The 17,129-nt window shown below is 46.5% G+C and overlaps 1 protein-coding gene across 1 annotated transcript in view; it reads right to left on the reverse strand.

The window, feature by feature from the left end:
• Positions 1-17,129, reverse strand: part of STAB2 (stabilin 2) — a 158,325-nt gene that overhangs the window by 88,682 nt on the left and 52,514 nt on the right. Inside the window, exons 12-21 of the mRNA XM_030856195.2 lie at positions 16,432-16,581; positions 15,024-15,167; positions 14,556-14,612; positions 14,281-14,406; positions 9,292-9,345; positions 8,936-9,016; positions 6,468-6,620; positions 4,392-4,454; positions 1,691-1,777; positions 529-615 (exon numbers count right to left, since the gene is read on the reverse strand). Of these exons, the coding sequence (XP_030712055.2) occupies positions 529-615; positions 1,691-1,777; positions 4,392-4,454; positions 6,468-6,620; positions 8,936-9,016; positions 9,292-9,345; positions 14,281-14,406; positions 14,556-14,612; positions 15,024-15,167; positions 16,432-16,581 (1,002 nt within the window). The remainder of the gene's footprint in view (positions 1-528; positions 616-1,690; positions 1,778-4,391; positions 4,455-6,467; positions 6,621-8,935; positions 9,017-9,291; positions 9,346-14,280; positions 14,407-14,555; positions 14,613-15,023; positions 15,168-16,431; positions 16,582-17,129) is intronic.

The raw sequence follows: 17,129 nt of genomic DNA on the forward strand, positions 1-17,129 counted from the left end.
CAACTAGAGAGAGAAAACCTGCACGCCACAGCTAGAGAGAAGCCCATGCGCTGCAATGAAGATCCCGAGTGTCGCAACTAAGACCCGAGGCAGCCAAAAAAAAAAAAAAAAAAAATCTTAAAGAAAGCATTCACTGGGCAGTGTTTTTTTTTTTTTCCCTTAAGAACAGTAAAATCTCGGCCCTAAAAAGACTTGGCGATCAATGCAGGCCAATCCTGCTATCTCCCACACGGGGAAACTGGGGTCCAGAGAGCCTTGCTGAGTTGCTCAAAGTCACGCCGTCAGCAGTAGGAAAGCAGACCAGAAGCGACATCACTGGACACCCTGCCCCCTGCCACTTCCCCAGGCAAAATTCCTTCTCCTGCAGACACCCTCTCTTCTTTCAGCAACTGATCTGTTTCTTTTACTCCCTGGGAACAGTGACTGGCATTGTACCATTTCTTGGTTTAGTGGTTTTAAAAATTACTTTTCGACTTAACACAGGTCAACCTCAGCATTTGTGAAAAAGCAAGCCTCAGTCTTTATCACCTGCCCATTCCCGGAGCATGGATTCGAGAAGCCTCCTGGACACTGGTTGCAGTCGGGCCCGTAGAAGCCGTGGCAGCACTTTGGTACCTGAGAAACAAAATGTGTGTTGCCTTTTGGAATCCCAGGCAGAGCGCCCGTTCCTCAAAGGAAACATCAATACATTTTAATTTCCGTGACGATCTCAAGCAGTGTCAGCCCCCTCCCACCCTTAGGAGCACGACTTCTTCTCTTGCAGATGATGGCGTGGCCTGTGCTCAGCCACCTGTTCACCACCAATCTCCTGAGGGCCGCCCCGGGCTGCTGGCTCGGCTCTGGTACTGTGACAGCAAGACAGACAAAGGCTTGGGCTCACGGAGCCCGTGTTCCATCTAGTCAGGGAAGAGACGATACATTTAAAAAGAAAAAAAAGACGATTTCAGATAGCAGTAAGTGCCGGGAAATCAAAGTGCCGTTACCAAGTGGTGGCAGGTGGGAGCAGAGGTGTGGGGAGATTGGCGGGGGCACTGTGGACTGGGCGGTGACAGAGGAGATGAGGGTCGGATGGAGACTTGAGAGGTCAGTCAGCCCCAAGAAAACCTGGAAGAACATTCTTCCAGGAGGGAATGGCAAAGGCACACCCGCTGAGGTAGAAATGAGGGTGAGAGACAGGCCAGGGACACTGCAGAGGGTGGGCCGTGCAGGGTAGTGTCAAGGGCGTGGGCTCCATATTAAGAGTGATAGGGGGCTTCCCTGGTGGCGCAGTGGTTGAGAGTCCGCCTGCCGATGCAAGGGACACGGGTTCGTGCCCCGGTCCGGGAAGATCCCACATGTCGCGGAGCGGCTGGGCCCGTGAGCCATGGCCGCTGAGCCTGTGAGTCCAGAGCCTGTGCTCCGCAACGGGAGAGGCCACAACAGTGAGAGGCCCGCGTACCGCAAAAAAAAAAAAAAAAAAAAAGAGTGATAGGAATCATGGGATGAATGGATGCAGGGAGGGGGTGACCTGGCCGCTGTGTGGGGACTCTGCCCTTCCCTTCCTTTGCAAGAAGACATGGTCAACCTGTGGGTCAACCCAAGGGCAACCTGTGACTCACAGACCCTGGGGCCCAAGAGCCGCCCAGCCCTGCGGGCTTCTGTGCAGGCCCTGGTGGCCTGGCTAAGGGCCCCGGCCACACACAAGCCTCACCTTCACGGTGGCATTACAGTATCTGGCACAGCCATTCTTCAGGCTCCTGACTCGGCCAGTGTAGACACATTTGCGTATGAAGAGTGTCTGGAAGAAAGCCAACGAGGAAGAGCATCGCAGTCTGCATTTTGAGGTCCTCTGGGCATGACTCGGCTTCTGCAGACACTAGACAATCTACTTCTGTTTTACTGTCAGCGCTAGGGAAGAGTGCCAGAGCACAGAGCACACACAGGGCCCAGGCAGAGCTGCCACCCTGTTAAGCCTCTGTTTCCTTGTTGGAAGAATACAGGCCAGGGTTTGCACGACGCAGGGCATACGTACCCTTCCGTCCCTTCTCATGCCCTGGAAGACGTTGTTAATCAATCAGGGAACATGTTCCTGTGCATCCAGGATGTGGCTTAGCCTCCCCTTCCAAGTAATAACCATCCCTAACCACTTCCTATATAGACATTTTGGAGCCATTAGAGATTTTCCTCCTAATTTGTACAAAGCTCCACCACAAAAACAGTGAGAGTCTGAGTTTTCCTCTTAGGAATTGTGGGGTGTAGGGGCAGATTTCTTTCTATGCTCTAACCTCTGATACCCACTCAGAATTACGGAGAACTACCATTTATTGAGAACCTACTAGGGTCAGACGCATGGCCTGTAGGAGGTCATCAATCTTCAACTCCATGTGGATCTTCCTCATCCCTTTTTTATAGATGAGGAAACTGAGGCCTGGACGGGTTAAATCCCTTTTCTTAAGAACACGGATAGTAAGTGGCAGGTCGAGAGAATGGATCTTACCACCTCCTAACTTTAGGATCTCAGAGGCAAGTCATGCTGTCTCGTGAGCCTCAGCTGCCTCATCTGTGAAACAGGACGAAAGGCTGAGCTCAAGGTTTGTGCTGAGCATTTAGTCCTTGGCTCAACTTTTATGTTAGACAAAAATGGATATGGAGGTACTCCTTCATCTCAGGCTCCTACTTAAGAAGAGAGCAGCGAAAACCATGGGCAGTAAAATCCTAAAATCTTAAATGTCCAAAGGAATTCTGAGGTCGATGAGGAAGGACTCTTCAACCCCCTTGTTGGCTGTCAGGAAAATTAGCCAAGTATAGACCACGGGAGCACGGGAGGGGCAGCTCAGGTGTTCTGTTGGCTCTGACCCATGTGTCTCATTTTTTCCTTTCCTCTCTCCCTCCTCCTTTGGGCCGAGGCAATGTAGGATCGTGGTGTGCGTGTACCAGCTGTGTGACCTTGTGGGAGGGCTTTTATGTTTCCTCGCCTTAGTTCCCAGGTGACGCTCTGGTTATAACGTGCCCCCCTCGTAGGTTTGCTGCGCGATGCACTTAGGACAATGTCTGGCACACAGCACTCACTGGGATGCCAGTCACCACAGTTTCCTCTTCCCCCCTCCCTGTCCCTATTCCCTGGTCGACAGCATCCTGCAGGACTCAGGGGTGAAGGCTTCCCTGAGCAAAATAAATATCTGAGCACCTGTGCCTATTTAATGTTAATGTTATTCTTTATGAAATGCCCCACAGTAGGATGGCGTTAAAAAAACTCTTCACCTTCTTCATAATAGCAATCTATGCTAGTGTGGAATGAACTGGCTGGTTGGGAAGTCCTTTCTTAGGATGAAGTTAGAGGCAGGAATTTCTATCACCAATCTTACCTTAGAACACGTTGCTTTTGCTACCAGTGGAGTATTTACTTGGCATATAAATTATGCCAAGAAAAATTACCTGTTTTCCTTTTCAGATTAGAGCTTCTCAAGACCAAGACAAAACAAAGCAATATCTTATTCATCTCTATGCTCCCTGAACCAGATCTATAATCCTCAATAGACGTGTGCAGAATTCTATCAAGCTTGGCAAGGTTTTGATGGTCCTAGTGTCATTTTTCTTGATATGTCTTGTATTTCTCTCCAGAATGATGCTTGGGAAGAGCAGATACAAATGAAGGGTAGCAGAACATGCCACACCCACACGTGCCACTTTGTGCTAGAGGCACTTGAAATATAGCAGATACAAAAAACCAAAAAACTTGTATACGTTTAAGATGTACAACATAGTAATAATGACTTGATGTAGGTATCTATTGTGAAATATATTTCACATTTTAGTTACTTTTCCACAGTTACCTGTCTTTGCTCAACATACTATATAAACACTTGGGTTTTGCTGTTTCTCCAGGTCTTCATTCTCCTATGGAAGCTCTTAGGTACGTGTAAAAACCTGTGCTTTTCTCCTGTTAATTTGTCTTATGTCAACTTAATTCTCAGGCCCAGCCAGAGACCGCAAGAGGGTGAGGGTAGAGCTTTGCCTCTCTTATGCAAACACTGGGTTTTATTTCATAGGGCAAGTAGAGAGGGAACATTTACTGAGTGGCTATGTGATTCAGGCATTGCACTTGGAGTTTTACCTGTGCTGCTGCTGCTGCTGCTACCGTTGTTGTTGTTATTATTATTATTACCATTTGTGGATAAGAAAATTAGCGTAAATATGTGAAGCAACTTACCTTGGATAAATGAGCAAGGACTCAAACACAGATCTGTGGGCTGTCTTTCTACCATCCCCCCAGACAGAGCAGGCTAAGAGCTAACCTTACGTTATCCCAGTTGGAACGAATATCTTTTAAGAGGGGAAGATGGAAAGGATGAGAAACCACACCAGCGGGGTTGCTTGGGTGACGTGTGCTTCCCTGAAGCTGTCACACTCACTGTGGGCTCAGAGTCGGCAGGGCATTTGCTCCAATACACCAGGGAACAGCTCACACAAGTGCCCTGGAAGGAAAGACTGCAGGTCAGTACAGGCGTGTCTGTAAGAAGGAGGGGCAGGCCACGTGTCTGGCCTCATGCATCCTCCCTGTGAAGGGGTCCCACTAGTGTACCACTCTTGGCCTCTCTCCCCGCCCCTACTGCCTCCTCACCAGAGAGAAGGAACCTGGGAGAAGGAAGTGGGCCCTCTCAGAGCAGCCCCTTCCTCATCCTCTTTCAGGGTCTGACAGGCCTCAGGCTTCTGGTCTGAGGGGACACTGCAGTTGCCCACCTGTGCCAGGTGGCATTGGCCACACACTCAAGTCCCTGTTCTCCAATTAGCTTAGCAGTAACGAGGCTGAACATTGACTCTCTGCCTTTCAGTCTCCTGGGCTTCTTCCTCCATTGGTTCTGAATTCAGGAGGAAGAAAAGGGGTGCGTGTCTCCAAATTGCTCCAGATCTATTCTCTGACCTTCTCTACTGTGCTCTGTGCTCCAGCAGGTAAACCTTGAAGGATGGTCACTTGGGGCCCTTGCCAGTTTCCAACTGGTGTCGGTGAGGTACCGGCAGTATATTGGTGGGTAGGGGGAGAACGAGGTCAAGGTATTTCTCTCCTGCTCCCTCTCTGCTCGAGCACCGTTCCTACAGCTGCTGATGGATACCTCTTCTTCCATTCTCCCCACTCTCACTGGGTTCAGGTAACTCCACCCGCTCCCCACCACTGACTCTCTGGTGGTAATGGTTTCCTGCCAGAGCTTCTCCTTGGATGCCCCGGCATCATGTGTTTGCTTCCTCAGCCCTGCCCACCCCTCTGTAGCAGCTTCTTCATTGAAGTCTCCTAATTTGAACCCTTGGTATAAATTCTGCTTCCTTCAGGGACCCTAACTAGTACAGAGACTTATTAAGGAAGCCTCTAAGATTCAAACATACATGCCCAAAGGCAGCTATGGGTTCAGTCTGCTGAAAACTGAGACTTCTAGAAGAGACTGGCTGCTTCTACTGTTTACTAGTTATCAATACTTTCCAGAGAATACATTTGTCCTTTTTTTTTTTTTTTTTTTTTTGCGGTACGCGGGCCTCTCACTGCTGCAGCCTCTCCCGTTGAGGAGCACAGGCTCCGGACGCGCAGGCTCAGCGGCCATGGCTCACGGGCCCAGCCGCTCCGCGGCATGCGGGATCTTCCCGGACTGGGGCACGAACCCGTGTCCCCTGCATCGGCAGGCGAACTCTCAACCACTGCGCCACCAGGGAAGCCCCATTTGTACTTTTAATAGACCTAATGGAAAACACCCTAAACCACACAGAGCAGACTCATTTAACTTTAAACCCAGAGAAAACAGTAAAAGAAGACCTCAGTCTAAGGCAGCTATTGGGAAGCCCTTCTTATTTAACCAAAGTTTTTTTGGTTGTGGCTCAAACCCACATCTTAATTCTTTTCTTTGGGGAGATGGAGAACAAGTTCTTGAACGACCTGCAGAAAAGACTCACTAGGAGTCAATAATTAGACTTGCTCAGAGCTCCCCGCCCCACCCCTCCCTGAGCAGCTGCCGTTCAAGCTCAGGGAAGGCAGTCTGGAGGACAAGGGCAGCCCTAACTCCCTGCCTTGTTGCAGGGTTGCTCTGTTCCTGGTTGTTCAAAATCTTGTTGAGTTTTAGTTGCTCTGATTAAAACCAGCTGAGCCAAAAAGTTGCAATGGAAACAGGAAACCTTGATTTTGGACTTCTAGCTTCCAGAACCGCGAGAGAATACATTTTTTGTTGCCTTAAGCCACTTGGTCTGTGGTAACTTGTTATGGCAGCTCTAGAAAACGAATATACCAGGGTAGCAACTATCAGTTTGGAAATTCCCCCAGGAACTTTGGTTCACGTTTGAGGAGATATGACCTCCGACCCTCCTGCCTCTTCACAAAGACGGAAAGGCCTCCCGAACGAGGCTCAAGTGTGAAACTATCCTCGTCAGCTCCCTCAGAATTGTGAGGAGAGAACGGTCTGCTCTGTGGGGCTGTTCAGGGTCCTCGTGGAGCTTCCTAGTTTTCTTACCAGTTTCATCTCTCTCTTTGTTTCATCACATCGGTGGGGCAGGATTGGGACGATGGAGGGAGGAATGAGGACTCCAGTCAGTGTGTAAATCCGGCCGTTTTTGGCGACGACCTCCATTTCTTCCATTGCCACATCATTTGCCAGAATCTGTCCCTGGAAGGAAGCAACGGCATCTTTCATCCTTCTGTACTGAGGAGCGCCAGGGGTCCCTGCGCAGGGCTGAATGGCGGCGACCTCTCGAAAGAGGCTTCAACTTCACTTAACCTTCCACTGAGTGGAAGATGGTGATTAGAAGGGCTTGGCTGACAGGGAAAGATGAACCTGCTGAATGAATTCTTGACTGACTCCAAGCAAGGATGTCCTTGCGGATATGGTCCTTGCCGGTGCCGGACTGGGGAAGAGGCATAACTATTCCAGCTCTGCAATATGTTTGCTAGGAGACCTTGGGCAAACTGCTTTATCCCTGTGGTGAAATGGGGATCCGTTCATTCAGATACATTTAGTGGCCTTGTACTAGACTCTGCTTTAGGGTCTGGGGAGATATCAGGGAACGAGCCCAGACAGGTTCCTGCTCATGCTGTAGGCGAGGGAGCAGAAAATGAACCAATCAGCAAAGAGTTCTGATCTCTACTTTCCTCCCAGATCTGCTCCCCCAGCAATATTAATGGCAGCACCATCCTTCCGGTGGCTCCAATCAGAAGCTCAGGAGTCATCTTTGGCTTCCTCCTTCCTCATCCCCCACCCAATCCATCAGCACCTTCTGTTGGTCTGCCTTTCAAAATATCTTCAGAATTCAACCACTTCTTACCGTGTCTCTGCTACTACCCTGCTCTGAGTCACCATCATTCTTATTTTATACGTTAAAAAATTTTTTATGCCATTTCTAAAGGTTACTTTCTATTTACAGTTATTAGAAAATATTGGCTCTATGCCCCGTGTTGCACAATACTTCCCTGAGCCTACCTCACACCTCGGCCTGTCTCCCCACTAGTCACCATCATTCTTCTCTGAGTTATTATGTTCACCTCCCAACCAGTCTCCCAAAACGTATGTCTGATCACGTCATTCCACTGCTCAAAATCCTCTAATGGCTTTTTATCTCATTCAGAGTAAGAACCTACATCCTGACCCCAAGTTCTTAGGCCATGTGTGACCTGACCCCACCTCTCCTCCCTCCTACCGCCTTGTCCTCCTCCTACCTCTCTCCTTTCCTCCCTCTGTTCTGGCCCCGGGGACCTTGCTGTTCCCCAGCCCGATCAGCACGCGCCTTGCTTCGTACTTTTTCACTTTCTGTTTCCTGTCTCTGGAATGCTCTTTCCCCAGCTATTCACATTGCCTTTTCCATCATTTCCATCAGGTCTTTGCTCACATATTTTCTTCTCCATGAGGATTTCTTAGACACTTTATCTCAAACATCAGCCCCACTCCCACTTTCTAGTTCCCATCCTTGCTTTGCTGTTTTTTGCCTCAGCACATACTACTCTCTGATATATGATATATTTAACTCATTTATTATCTATTGTCCTATGTACTAGAACGAAAGTTCCACGCAACCAGGGACTTTTATCTGTTTGCTTATTGGTCCAACCTTGAGGGCCTAGAATGGTGTCTGACACATCTGAGGCACTCAACAGAAACTTGCTGAGAGAATTCCCTGGTAGTCCAGTGGTTAGGACTCAGTGCTTTCATGGTCGTGGGCCTGGGTTCAATCCCTGGTTGGGGAACTAAGATCCCACAAGCTGTGCAGCTTGGCCAAAAAAACAAAACAAAACAAACAAATAAAACCAAAACAAACAGGAACTTGCTGAAAGGACGACAGGGCATCATCATCACAATCCAAAGTGAATCAACAGGAGACATAATCTCTATGCTGCCATATTTCTGCTGATATTACAACCCTGAGAAGTTAGCAGAATAATACTTTGAGTTTCTTACATAAACTCAAAGTTTGAGTTTCTTATATAAATCATGTTCCCTCCCACCTCAGGGCCTTTGCACCTGCTCTCCCTTCTGCCTGGAACTCTCTTCTACTCATCTCTGCCCAAGTTCACATTACTCATCCTTTGAAGCTTGGCCAAAGCATCCTCTCCTGACTGAGGACTTCTAGATTCCCAGATCTGCTTGGTCTCCTTCCGCTGTGAGCTCCCACAGCCCTCTTAACTTCCTCTTGGGGCCCCTGTTTATAATTGTAATTAAATAATTAACTGGTCACTAATTAGTTGCTTAAAGTTGTTTTCCTTGCTGGGATGTAAGCCTGTTTTTTTCACTGCTTTATTCTTGGCTTCTAGTTCAGACTCACACATGGAGTCGCTCAGTAGGTATTTGCTGAAAGACATAACAAATGAATGAAATAATCATAAAGAGTCGAAGCCTGTGAATTAGCGTCGAGGTAGGATAACCCAATGAACAATCATAAGCAGAGAAAAATGCGTTTGAGCAATGACGTCAGCAGTAGAGTTTTCACCTACGTTGTTGGTTGTGTTAAACCGTATGATCTGGTTGGCCATGCTCCTAACGTGAGGGGTCGAAATGAGGGCAGCCACTTCTAGCTGCAAGAACAAGAGAACAATAGAGACATGAGAGCGGCACCCAAATCCTCGCTGGAAAAAATAGCTTGAAAGCTTATGAAATAAGTGACAGGAGCTTTGAGGTCATGCGTTTTGGTGGCTTGGAAGATTTCTTTGATGACAGGCTCATTATTCACTGTTCAGCGTGTGCTCAGAGCACCAGATAAAGAACAACTGTCACACGTTCTAAAATATTGGAATTTAAGGTCAGATATCTTGAAAGCAAGGAAAAAATACCAGAGAAAAGTGGGGCTGACCTGAGTAAAAGGGACAACATGGTATCTGACGAGCTCCAGAAGCTTCCGAGATCCCTGCAATGGAATCAAAATACTTCTTTAGTCACTGAGGAAAACACAGATTTCCCTCTCTTGTTCAAACTTCCTCAAATGACGTTGGACACTTGGTCAAGAAAAACAAATGACCCATAATCTCTCTACTGGGAAGTCCAGGGTGAGAACAGCCCCATCCCCCAAACAGCTAACATTCACCAAATATTTTTTTTTTTTTTTTTTTTTGCGGTACGCGGGCCTCTCACTGCTGTGGCCTCTCCCGTTGCGGAGCCCAGGCTCCGGACGCGCAGGCTCAGCGGCCATGGCTCACGGGCCCAGCCGCTCCGCGGCATGTGGGATCTTCCCGGACCGGGGCACGAACCCATGTCCCCCGCATTGGCAGGCGGACTCTCAACCGCTGCGCCATCAGGGAAGCCCTCAAATTTTTACTTTATGGCAGGGGCTATTCTGAAAACATTATATGCACATCTCATTTAAGCCTCCCAACAGCCCTGTGAGGTGGGGATACTATTGACTCAGTACATGTGTGAGAACACTGAGTTTTAAAGCCATGTCCAAGGTCACAAAGCTAACTTAGGATACAAGCCGAAGAAGTCACTCAAGCTCTCAGTCACCTTGCTCCATCACCTCTCTCCACGTCTAAGGCTACATTCCAGGTTTTCTAAGACAGCCTCAGTTTATGATTCTGTTTCACTCTCTCTACATAACCATGTGCTTGTTAGACCATGTACTGGTTATTTAGGAACATACAGTCCTTGTTAGGAATATCTGGCCAGGGCTCTTTCTCCTTCTGTGTTCTCATGGTACATGTTCATCTCGCCATCGAGGCCCTTTCGAGGGTTTCTCATGCTTCAGGAAACAGAAGCAGCAGTGGAGAAAAAAAGAGAGTCTTGGGACTCTAAGCAGGATGAACAGTCCCCGTACGGGTGCCCTGGAGACAGTGTATGGAACTGAGGAACACAGGGCCTCTCTCTCTGGTAGAAGACGGCAGCAGCAGTGGCGGTCGGCTGTGGTATGTCTGTAATCTCCCAGCTGGATCAGAGCTGGGTTACAAGCTTCGAAGCGCTGAATTCTGCTACTTCAGTGGCACTGCCACGGTTACTCTATCTCGGAAAGGTGAAGGATTACAAATCAAGATCACCATAACCTCCAAGAGGCTGACCATGCTAGGGACATGTTCCAACAGCATGAGGTCCCAGGTGGAGAGAAAGCCCTGCCGAACCTGAGTTCCATTCACTCAGACCCCTCTCTGCATTCCCCCTTGGCCCCTATGCCAGGGGAATTACCTGTAAGTAGAGCGACCACGCATCCTGGTTTGTCTAGTACAACCCTGGCTTTTATACCTGTCATCCTGGCAGCCCCATTCACTCTCAGAAGTGTCCTGGTGTGGACGCTCGTCAGGCCACCATATCTATACATCACTAGCATTATGTACAGGGCAGGGTTACCAATAAGAATGCTGAAGTTGACCACCAGTTGGCCAGCCCTGGAAGTGATGGTTTCTGTAGCCCTGGTTCTGTTACTGTGAGAGTCTGAGCAAATCACTTAGCCTCTGTGTCTTAACTTCCCCTTACAGCTACTTTAGGGTACCCAGAACTGAGGACTTGCAGGCAGAAGCAATCCCACTACACGTTTGGATGCTAAGTGGCAGAAAGGGTGGGAAAAAGTAGGGACCGCTGGAAAATATCAGACAGAAGTAGACTGCAAACTCCCAGAAGGCAGGGACTGGGTCTGTAACTGTGTCCCCGGCCAGCATAGTAGAGGGCACACGACAGGACCTACATAAACATTTGTGTCAATAAGTAAAAACGAGGAGGGGAAGAGTCCTGAGAAGGGCACTGAACTGGACCTCAAGAACCTGAGTTTAATTGTGGTTCTGCTTCTGTGTGACCTTGAGCAAGCCACTCAGCACCTGTAGTCTGCAAAACAACAGGGTTTGTATGGACCCCTTCCACCCTCTAATTCTATACAAAGACCTGATAAACTGGATAATCCACTTCGAAGGCCTCAAGAATTAATTGGCGTTGGATCCTTTTTACAAGAAACGGGAGAATGAAAGGGACAAAGGAATTGACCAGCATCACTGTGCCACCGTGTGTGCCTGCCACCTTATCTGGCCAGGGGCCATATCGTTCAGAGAGTTTAGTCCAGTTAGGCTCAGGGCAACAGGCTGTGCTTTCAGGTGCTGTCGCTGGAGAGCCTTTTGGAGCAGTGCATTCTTTCCTTTACGAGGACATTCATTTCCTACTTGCTGTTTTAGATGCAAACGAACAACAACAACAACAAAAACCAAGCCTTTCGGTGCCAGAGACAGAAAGGGAAAGGTTTTCTACCAAACTGTGACTATGACTTTGAACTCTGTAAATTCACCTCTTTTTGTCCCATTTAGCTTGCAAGGTTTTGTGAATTGGCAAGGGCTGGTCTCTTGCTCCCTTTGCTCTTATTTCTGTCTAGATGAAGTCATAAGCTGGGGTTTGTGATTGATAGCCATGGTCTCTGCAGGGATGGGATGGTTCAGAACTGAAATTTTGCTTCAGAGAGAAGCAGAAAGATACACTGGAAAGGAAACGATGCATTCCCAAAGCAGAATTAGAAAGTATTCTTCTGAGGAAATCATTTTTTTTCCATTTCATTGGCACATAACTGATGGGGATCTTCTTGTCTCCAGCTAAGGTTCCTCCCTGAAGATAAAGCTAAAGGATGCTCTTAAGATGGGTGGAGAGACAAGGAGCTTCCCATAGGTTGAGGAATTTTAACCCACACTGACTCTGGACCAGAGAAACTGGTAGAAATGATTGTTCTATTCCTCACCTAGAAGTTGAAGTGGAAAAACTGTTTTAGACTCAGGATAAAGAGACTTGGGGTTTTATATTCTTTGCGAGCAGAAAGATACTGCCTTTGAGAGAAATGAGATTGAGAGCCAGGGGCAATGGTGTGCTGGTAAATCCCTTCTATGGGGAAGAAAATAAGCCCCGATTTATAGTGCTGGCCAATTTCCATGGTGTCAATATTCCTACCAGAGGCTGATTTCAAGCTACCGATGGGATCTCACTGAACGAGAAGAGACATATCTACTCTCGAGAGCCTGAGTGAGGCAGCTCCAGTCACCACTGGAAGGAGCTACAAGGAGAAAGAGGGGAGCTTCCCGAGCCAAGGTACTTGACAGAAAAGCAGGGAGGCTGATCTTTTCTGTCCTAGTCTAAAGGCTTTGTTTTAATTTTAAATGTACCCGATTAGGTGTCTGAGAACTCCTTTATTATTATCAAAAATATATGTATCAAATTAGAAGCTATGCATTCAGAGAAGCCATATAATCTCAGAATTTTAATACCTTCCCAGGGGAGAAATGATTACTTCTTGGATTTAAAATTAAATATGAATGTGAGTTCTAAAGAGAAGAATGTTAGTTTTCCTGTAATAGCTAGGTTTCAGGAAACTTGAGTGTGAATCATATTTTTAAAATAACACCCTAGTTTAAAGGCACTGGGAAATCTGGCTTTTTAAATGGAAACCTGTAGCAAATCTTCACATATCAATACGTTTAACATCTGTTTGTAATGTAAGAGATTACCTTCTGACTTAGCTCCTTGATACCTATTTTTTTTTTAATCCAAAGTATTCTGAATGCAAGATATCCTGTAGGTACCTGAAAGTATCCCAGAAAGGGAATGTGAGCCTCTACATCATTCACGCAACAAGTTTCTGAGTGCCAAAAAACAGTGTGGGGCTTCCCTGGTGGCGCAGTGGTTGAGAGTCCGCCTGCCGATGCAGGGGACGTGGGTTCGTGCCCTGGTCCGGGGGGATCCCACGTGCCACGGAGCGGCTGGGCCCGTGGGCCATGGCCACTGGGCCTGCGCGTCCGGAGCCTGTGCTCCGCCACGGGAGAGGCCGCGGCAGTGAGAGGCCTGCGTACCGCAAAAAAAAAAACCAAAACAAAAAAAACCCGAAAAAACAAAACAAAACAAAAAAACCAGTGTGACCTGGGATACCTGAGTTAGAAAGTTGGTGCTTACCAAAATGTCTATTTCTGGACCTCATTCCACTGCCATGATATCAGAACGCTTGAGGTGAGCTTCTGCAATCAGCTTATTTAACAAGCTCCATGGGTAATTTTTAAGCATACTAAAGTTTGGGGATCACTACTCTAAAAGATTCAGACCCCCTCATTCTATATAGTCAACACTGATCTATATGAGGTCATAAGTAGTTTTGCCCCATTGCCAAGATGGTAGCAGGGCCTCAGGGTACTGAAAGAAAGCCTGTGGTCCTTCCTGTAATTCCACTATTTGACATTCTAATGAAAAAAAATTCCATAATTAGCTAACCTTCTTTTCAGTTTAAGGCTGATATTTCTGGAAGAGGAAACACTTTAAATGGTATCAGTCATTTATACCCTAGAGTGAAAAAGTAAAAAATCTCCTTTCTTGAGGAGGACGTGAGAGAATTGAAGGTTTATGGTGTATAAGGAGAGGGTTATTGTGGAGAGAACTGAAAACAACAGAAAGGAGAGTCGGGAGCCCCTAAAAATAACATTTATTCCTTTTAAGTTTAGCCTAGACCTGGCCCAGAATGCCCTACATTAGGCTTCATTTTCTAGATGATTTTAGAGTTATAGGGAACTTAAAATTATGATTTTGCTATTAAGAAATATTAGAAGAGCCAGGACAAATCAAACCAACCATTCAGAGCTGGGGTTGCATATAGATTCTATTTCCTGTGCCCAGCCTGATCGACTGGTCTTTTAGCTACTTGGAACTCTACTGAGGAGACTGTAGCCACATCTAGGCTTAGCTCCAGAGTACAGTGATTGATTAATGATGTCTGCCTTTGTTTTGCAGAAGGATAGATGGTGATACATGTGCTACTTGTCATCCTTAATTTAGAAAAAGCCTGTATGGACAGAGACTGAAGCAGTGATCCTGACATGACACCATTACAGTCAGTAGGATACAATACCTCTGAAGAAAGGAGATAATCGAGAGTGCCATCCTTCATGCTATTCAATGCTTCATCACTTGGAACAAAAACGGTATATTGTCCACCAATCCCATCCTCATCTAAGACATGTCCCACACTGGTTTCCTGCATTTGAGAAATGGAAATGTATATCTGCAACCTATCTCAGATAAATATCTGAATTCCCCAGCAAGTATTTATAATTGATACCCCCTGCTAATTTTACAAAGGACTGGACATAAAACACTTTCTAGAAATTCATGAAAAGTACATACCTCTAACAAAGATCTGAACTTGCTGTATCTTGGTTGTAGCATTGTCATTATGGTTTGCTAAAAAGAGACATCTTGCTTAAAATTTAGTGAAAAAAAATAAGGTGGTTTAGGAAATATTTAGATGCTCTAACATGAAAAGACTGATGACAGAGTTTACACGTAACTGTGGATCTCCTCCATAAAGCACAAGGAAGGGGTAAATTTCACGACAGCTGGTCTGAGTTGTCAGGTGTGACTATGAAAAAGGTCACAAAATCAACATCTTTCCTACACTTCCGATATGCCTTTCTCTCTCTCTCAGAGGTGCCCAGAATTCTACTAAAAACAGAAATTATCCAATTTTCCCCATGGTTGGGGTCCTAGTACAAGCACATAGTGCTGGCATTCATTTTCTTTTTGGGAGTGACTCTCCAGGGAGCAAAGGGAGATGGGTTTGAGGTGACGTCACTTTTACCTGAAATATCTCACCTCAATATTGCTCTCAAACGTGGGCGCCACCTTGTCCATGGCTCTGTCGAGGATGTGCAGGAGCCCGTTGGAAGCAATTATGTTCCCTTGTATAATTTTTACCTTCTTTTTGCCTCCATAGAGTTTAAGCTTCAGGTGTCTGTCCTAAAACACCAAGGAAAAATAAAAATTAATGTGTGCCCTTGAAAAATCGAGCACTGGATTAGAAGAAGCCTTAAATCCTTGGGTTCTGCCACTTATTGGCTGTGTGACCTTGGATGAGTCACTTATCCGCAAAATGGGAATGATGGTTTCTGCTCAGTTGAGTTCACAGGTCTTTCATTAAGATCAAATGAGATAGCATATGAAATCACTTCTGCCTACCAGTGATTGCTAAATGAGAATAAGGCATTATAGTCTCCCTGCCATAGATGGCAAGCTACAAAAAGGCCCCAAACTATTCAATTTATTGCAAATTCATTACCTACTTTAGTGTCTTGGACAGAAGAGGCACACAATAAAACATATTTGTTGAATGAATAAAGGAATGAATGCATGTCCTTGTGAGAAAGGAAACCACATCTTCCTCTGTCTGTCTGTCCGTCCATCCATCCATCCATCCATCCATCCATCCTCACACACACACAGTACAACCCACTGGTGAAGGATTCAGGCTTTGGGGTCAGGCAGACCTGCTTTTGAATCGTGGCTCTGGCCCTTACTGTGCTATCTCTCAGTTTTCCCATTGGAAAAGCTTTCACAGGGCTGTTGTGAGCCTTATGTAACACAAATCCAGATTTACCCCTGTACCTTGCACGTAGTAAGTGCTCATTAATCTATCAACTATTGATGTTTGGTGAAATGCAACAGGATAGGTCATAACCCCTCCCCCCATACACTCTCTCTGTTGACTGACCATGTGCCCTTCAGCTCAGTAAAATCACAAAAAGAGTTATTTGTGAAAGAGAAGGAAGATATTTTAAAAACAAAATGGAACTGATGGCATTAGGAGAGATGCAGTGTTGAGTTGGAGAGGATGGATAAACCCTGGTAATCTAAAACAAACAATCCATTTCCTTTCGTAAGAGGAGTGCTGATCTGCTGATGCTTCCAGGAAAAAGGTTTACTGTAAATTTCTCCTTCCTGCTGGTAGTTGAATGATGGTTGTCTTGAAAACTAATTCAGACCAGAGCAAAATCACTTTACAATTCCCTTCCCGTAACAGCCCACCCCTCTCCCACCTGACCCTTTCCAGTGCTGTTCTCCATTTCTTTCCTGTGTAGGGAAGTGCTCTGACAAATAAGGAACAAGGAAAGAAGTTCTTTGGAACCTTTCATGACCCCCGGACACCAAGAGAGAGCTGGCTATGGCCATCGACTCAGTGAGCGGCTTCATTCTGGGAGTGAAAATCAGAGAGACCCTCACCTACCTTATCATCACTGAAGACTTCCCCTGACTTTCCAGTCAAAGTATAAAATGTGTCTGTATTATTCATTTGCTCGGTGCTCATCTGTCCAGCAATTATGTGGAGTTTCACAAAGTACTGAGCAGCTTCGTTATTCAGCAAAAGCTCTTTTACCTGAGAAAAGCAAGCCGATTCCTTCAGTCTCTACTGTGGTTTGAAGGGAAAAATGAGGTTTGTGATTCAGGTTATGACTTGTTTAGCATCAAAAACATCCAAGCTAGTTCACCCTGACTTGAGTTTGGGCTCTTTCAGATACAGATGACTTTCCCAGAGATAAGCTGCCCTAAGCCAGGCCTTAAAGGGAGCAGAAATCTAGAGGTGAGGCACGGTATGCTCTCAAACCATGGGGGGTGCTCGGGGAGGGAACCGGACATCATGGGGAGAGCATAGCGCTGGGGCGGGGAGGACCAACGTGGTTGGCAGGTGCTGAGAGGTCAGTCATCTTGAGCCCAGGAAGCAGCTGGGAATGAAATGTGAAATTGTGTGAAAAGACCCAGTAGAGTGGACCGATGGAGCTTTTGAAGAGCAAAATTAAGATTTTCGAAATCCTTTGGATCAAACTGACGTTTTGTCAATATTAGATTGTCAACAATCACTCAGAGACCTTTTCTCAACTGTGGAAATTCAATCTGTATATTAAACAAGAGACCACATGCAAAGGG

The sequence above is a fragment of the Globicephala melas genome, chromosome 10 (assembly GCF_963455315.2).
Source record: "Globicephala melas chromosome 10, mGloMel1.2, whole genome shotgun sequence".
Lineage (NCBI taxonomy): Eukaryota > Metazoa > Chordata > Mammalia > Artiodactyla > Delphinidae > Globicephala > Globicephala melas.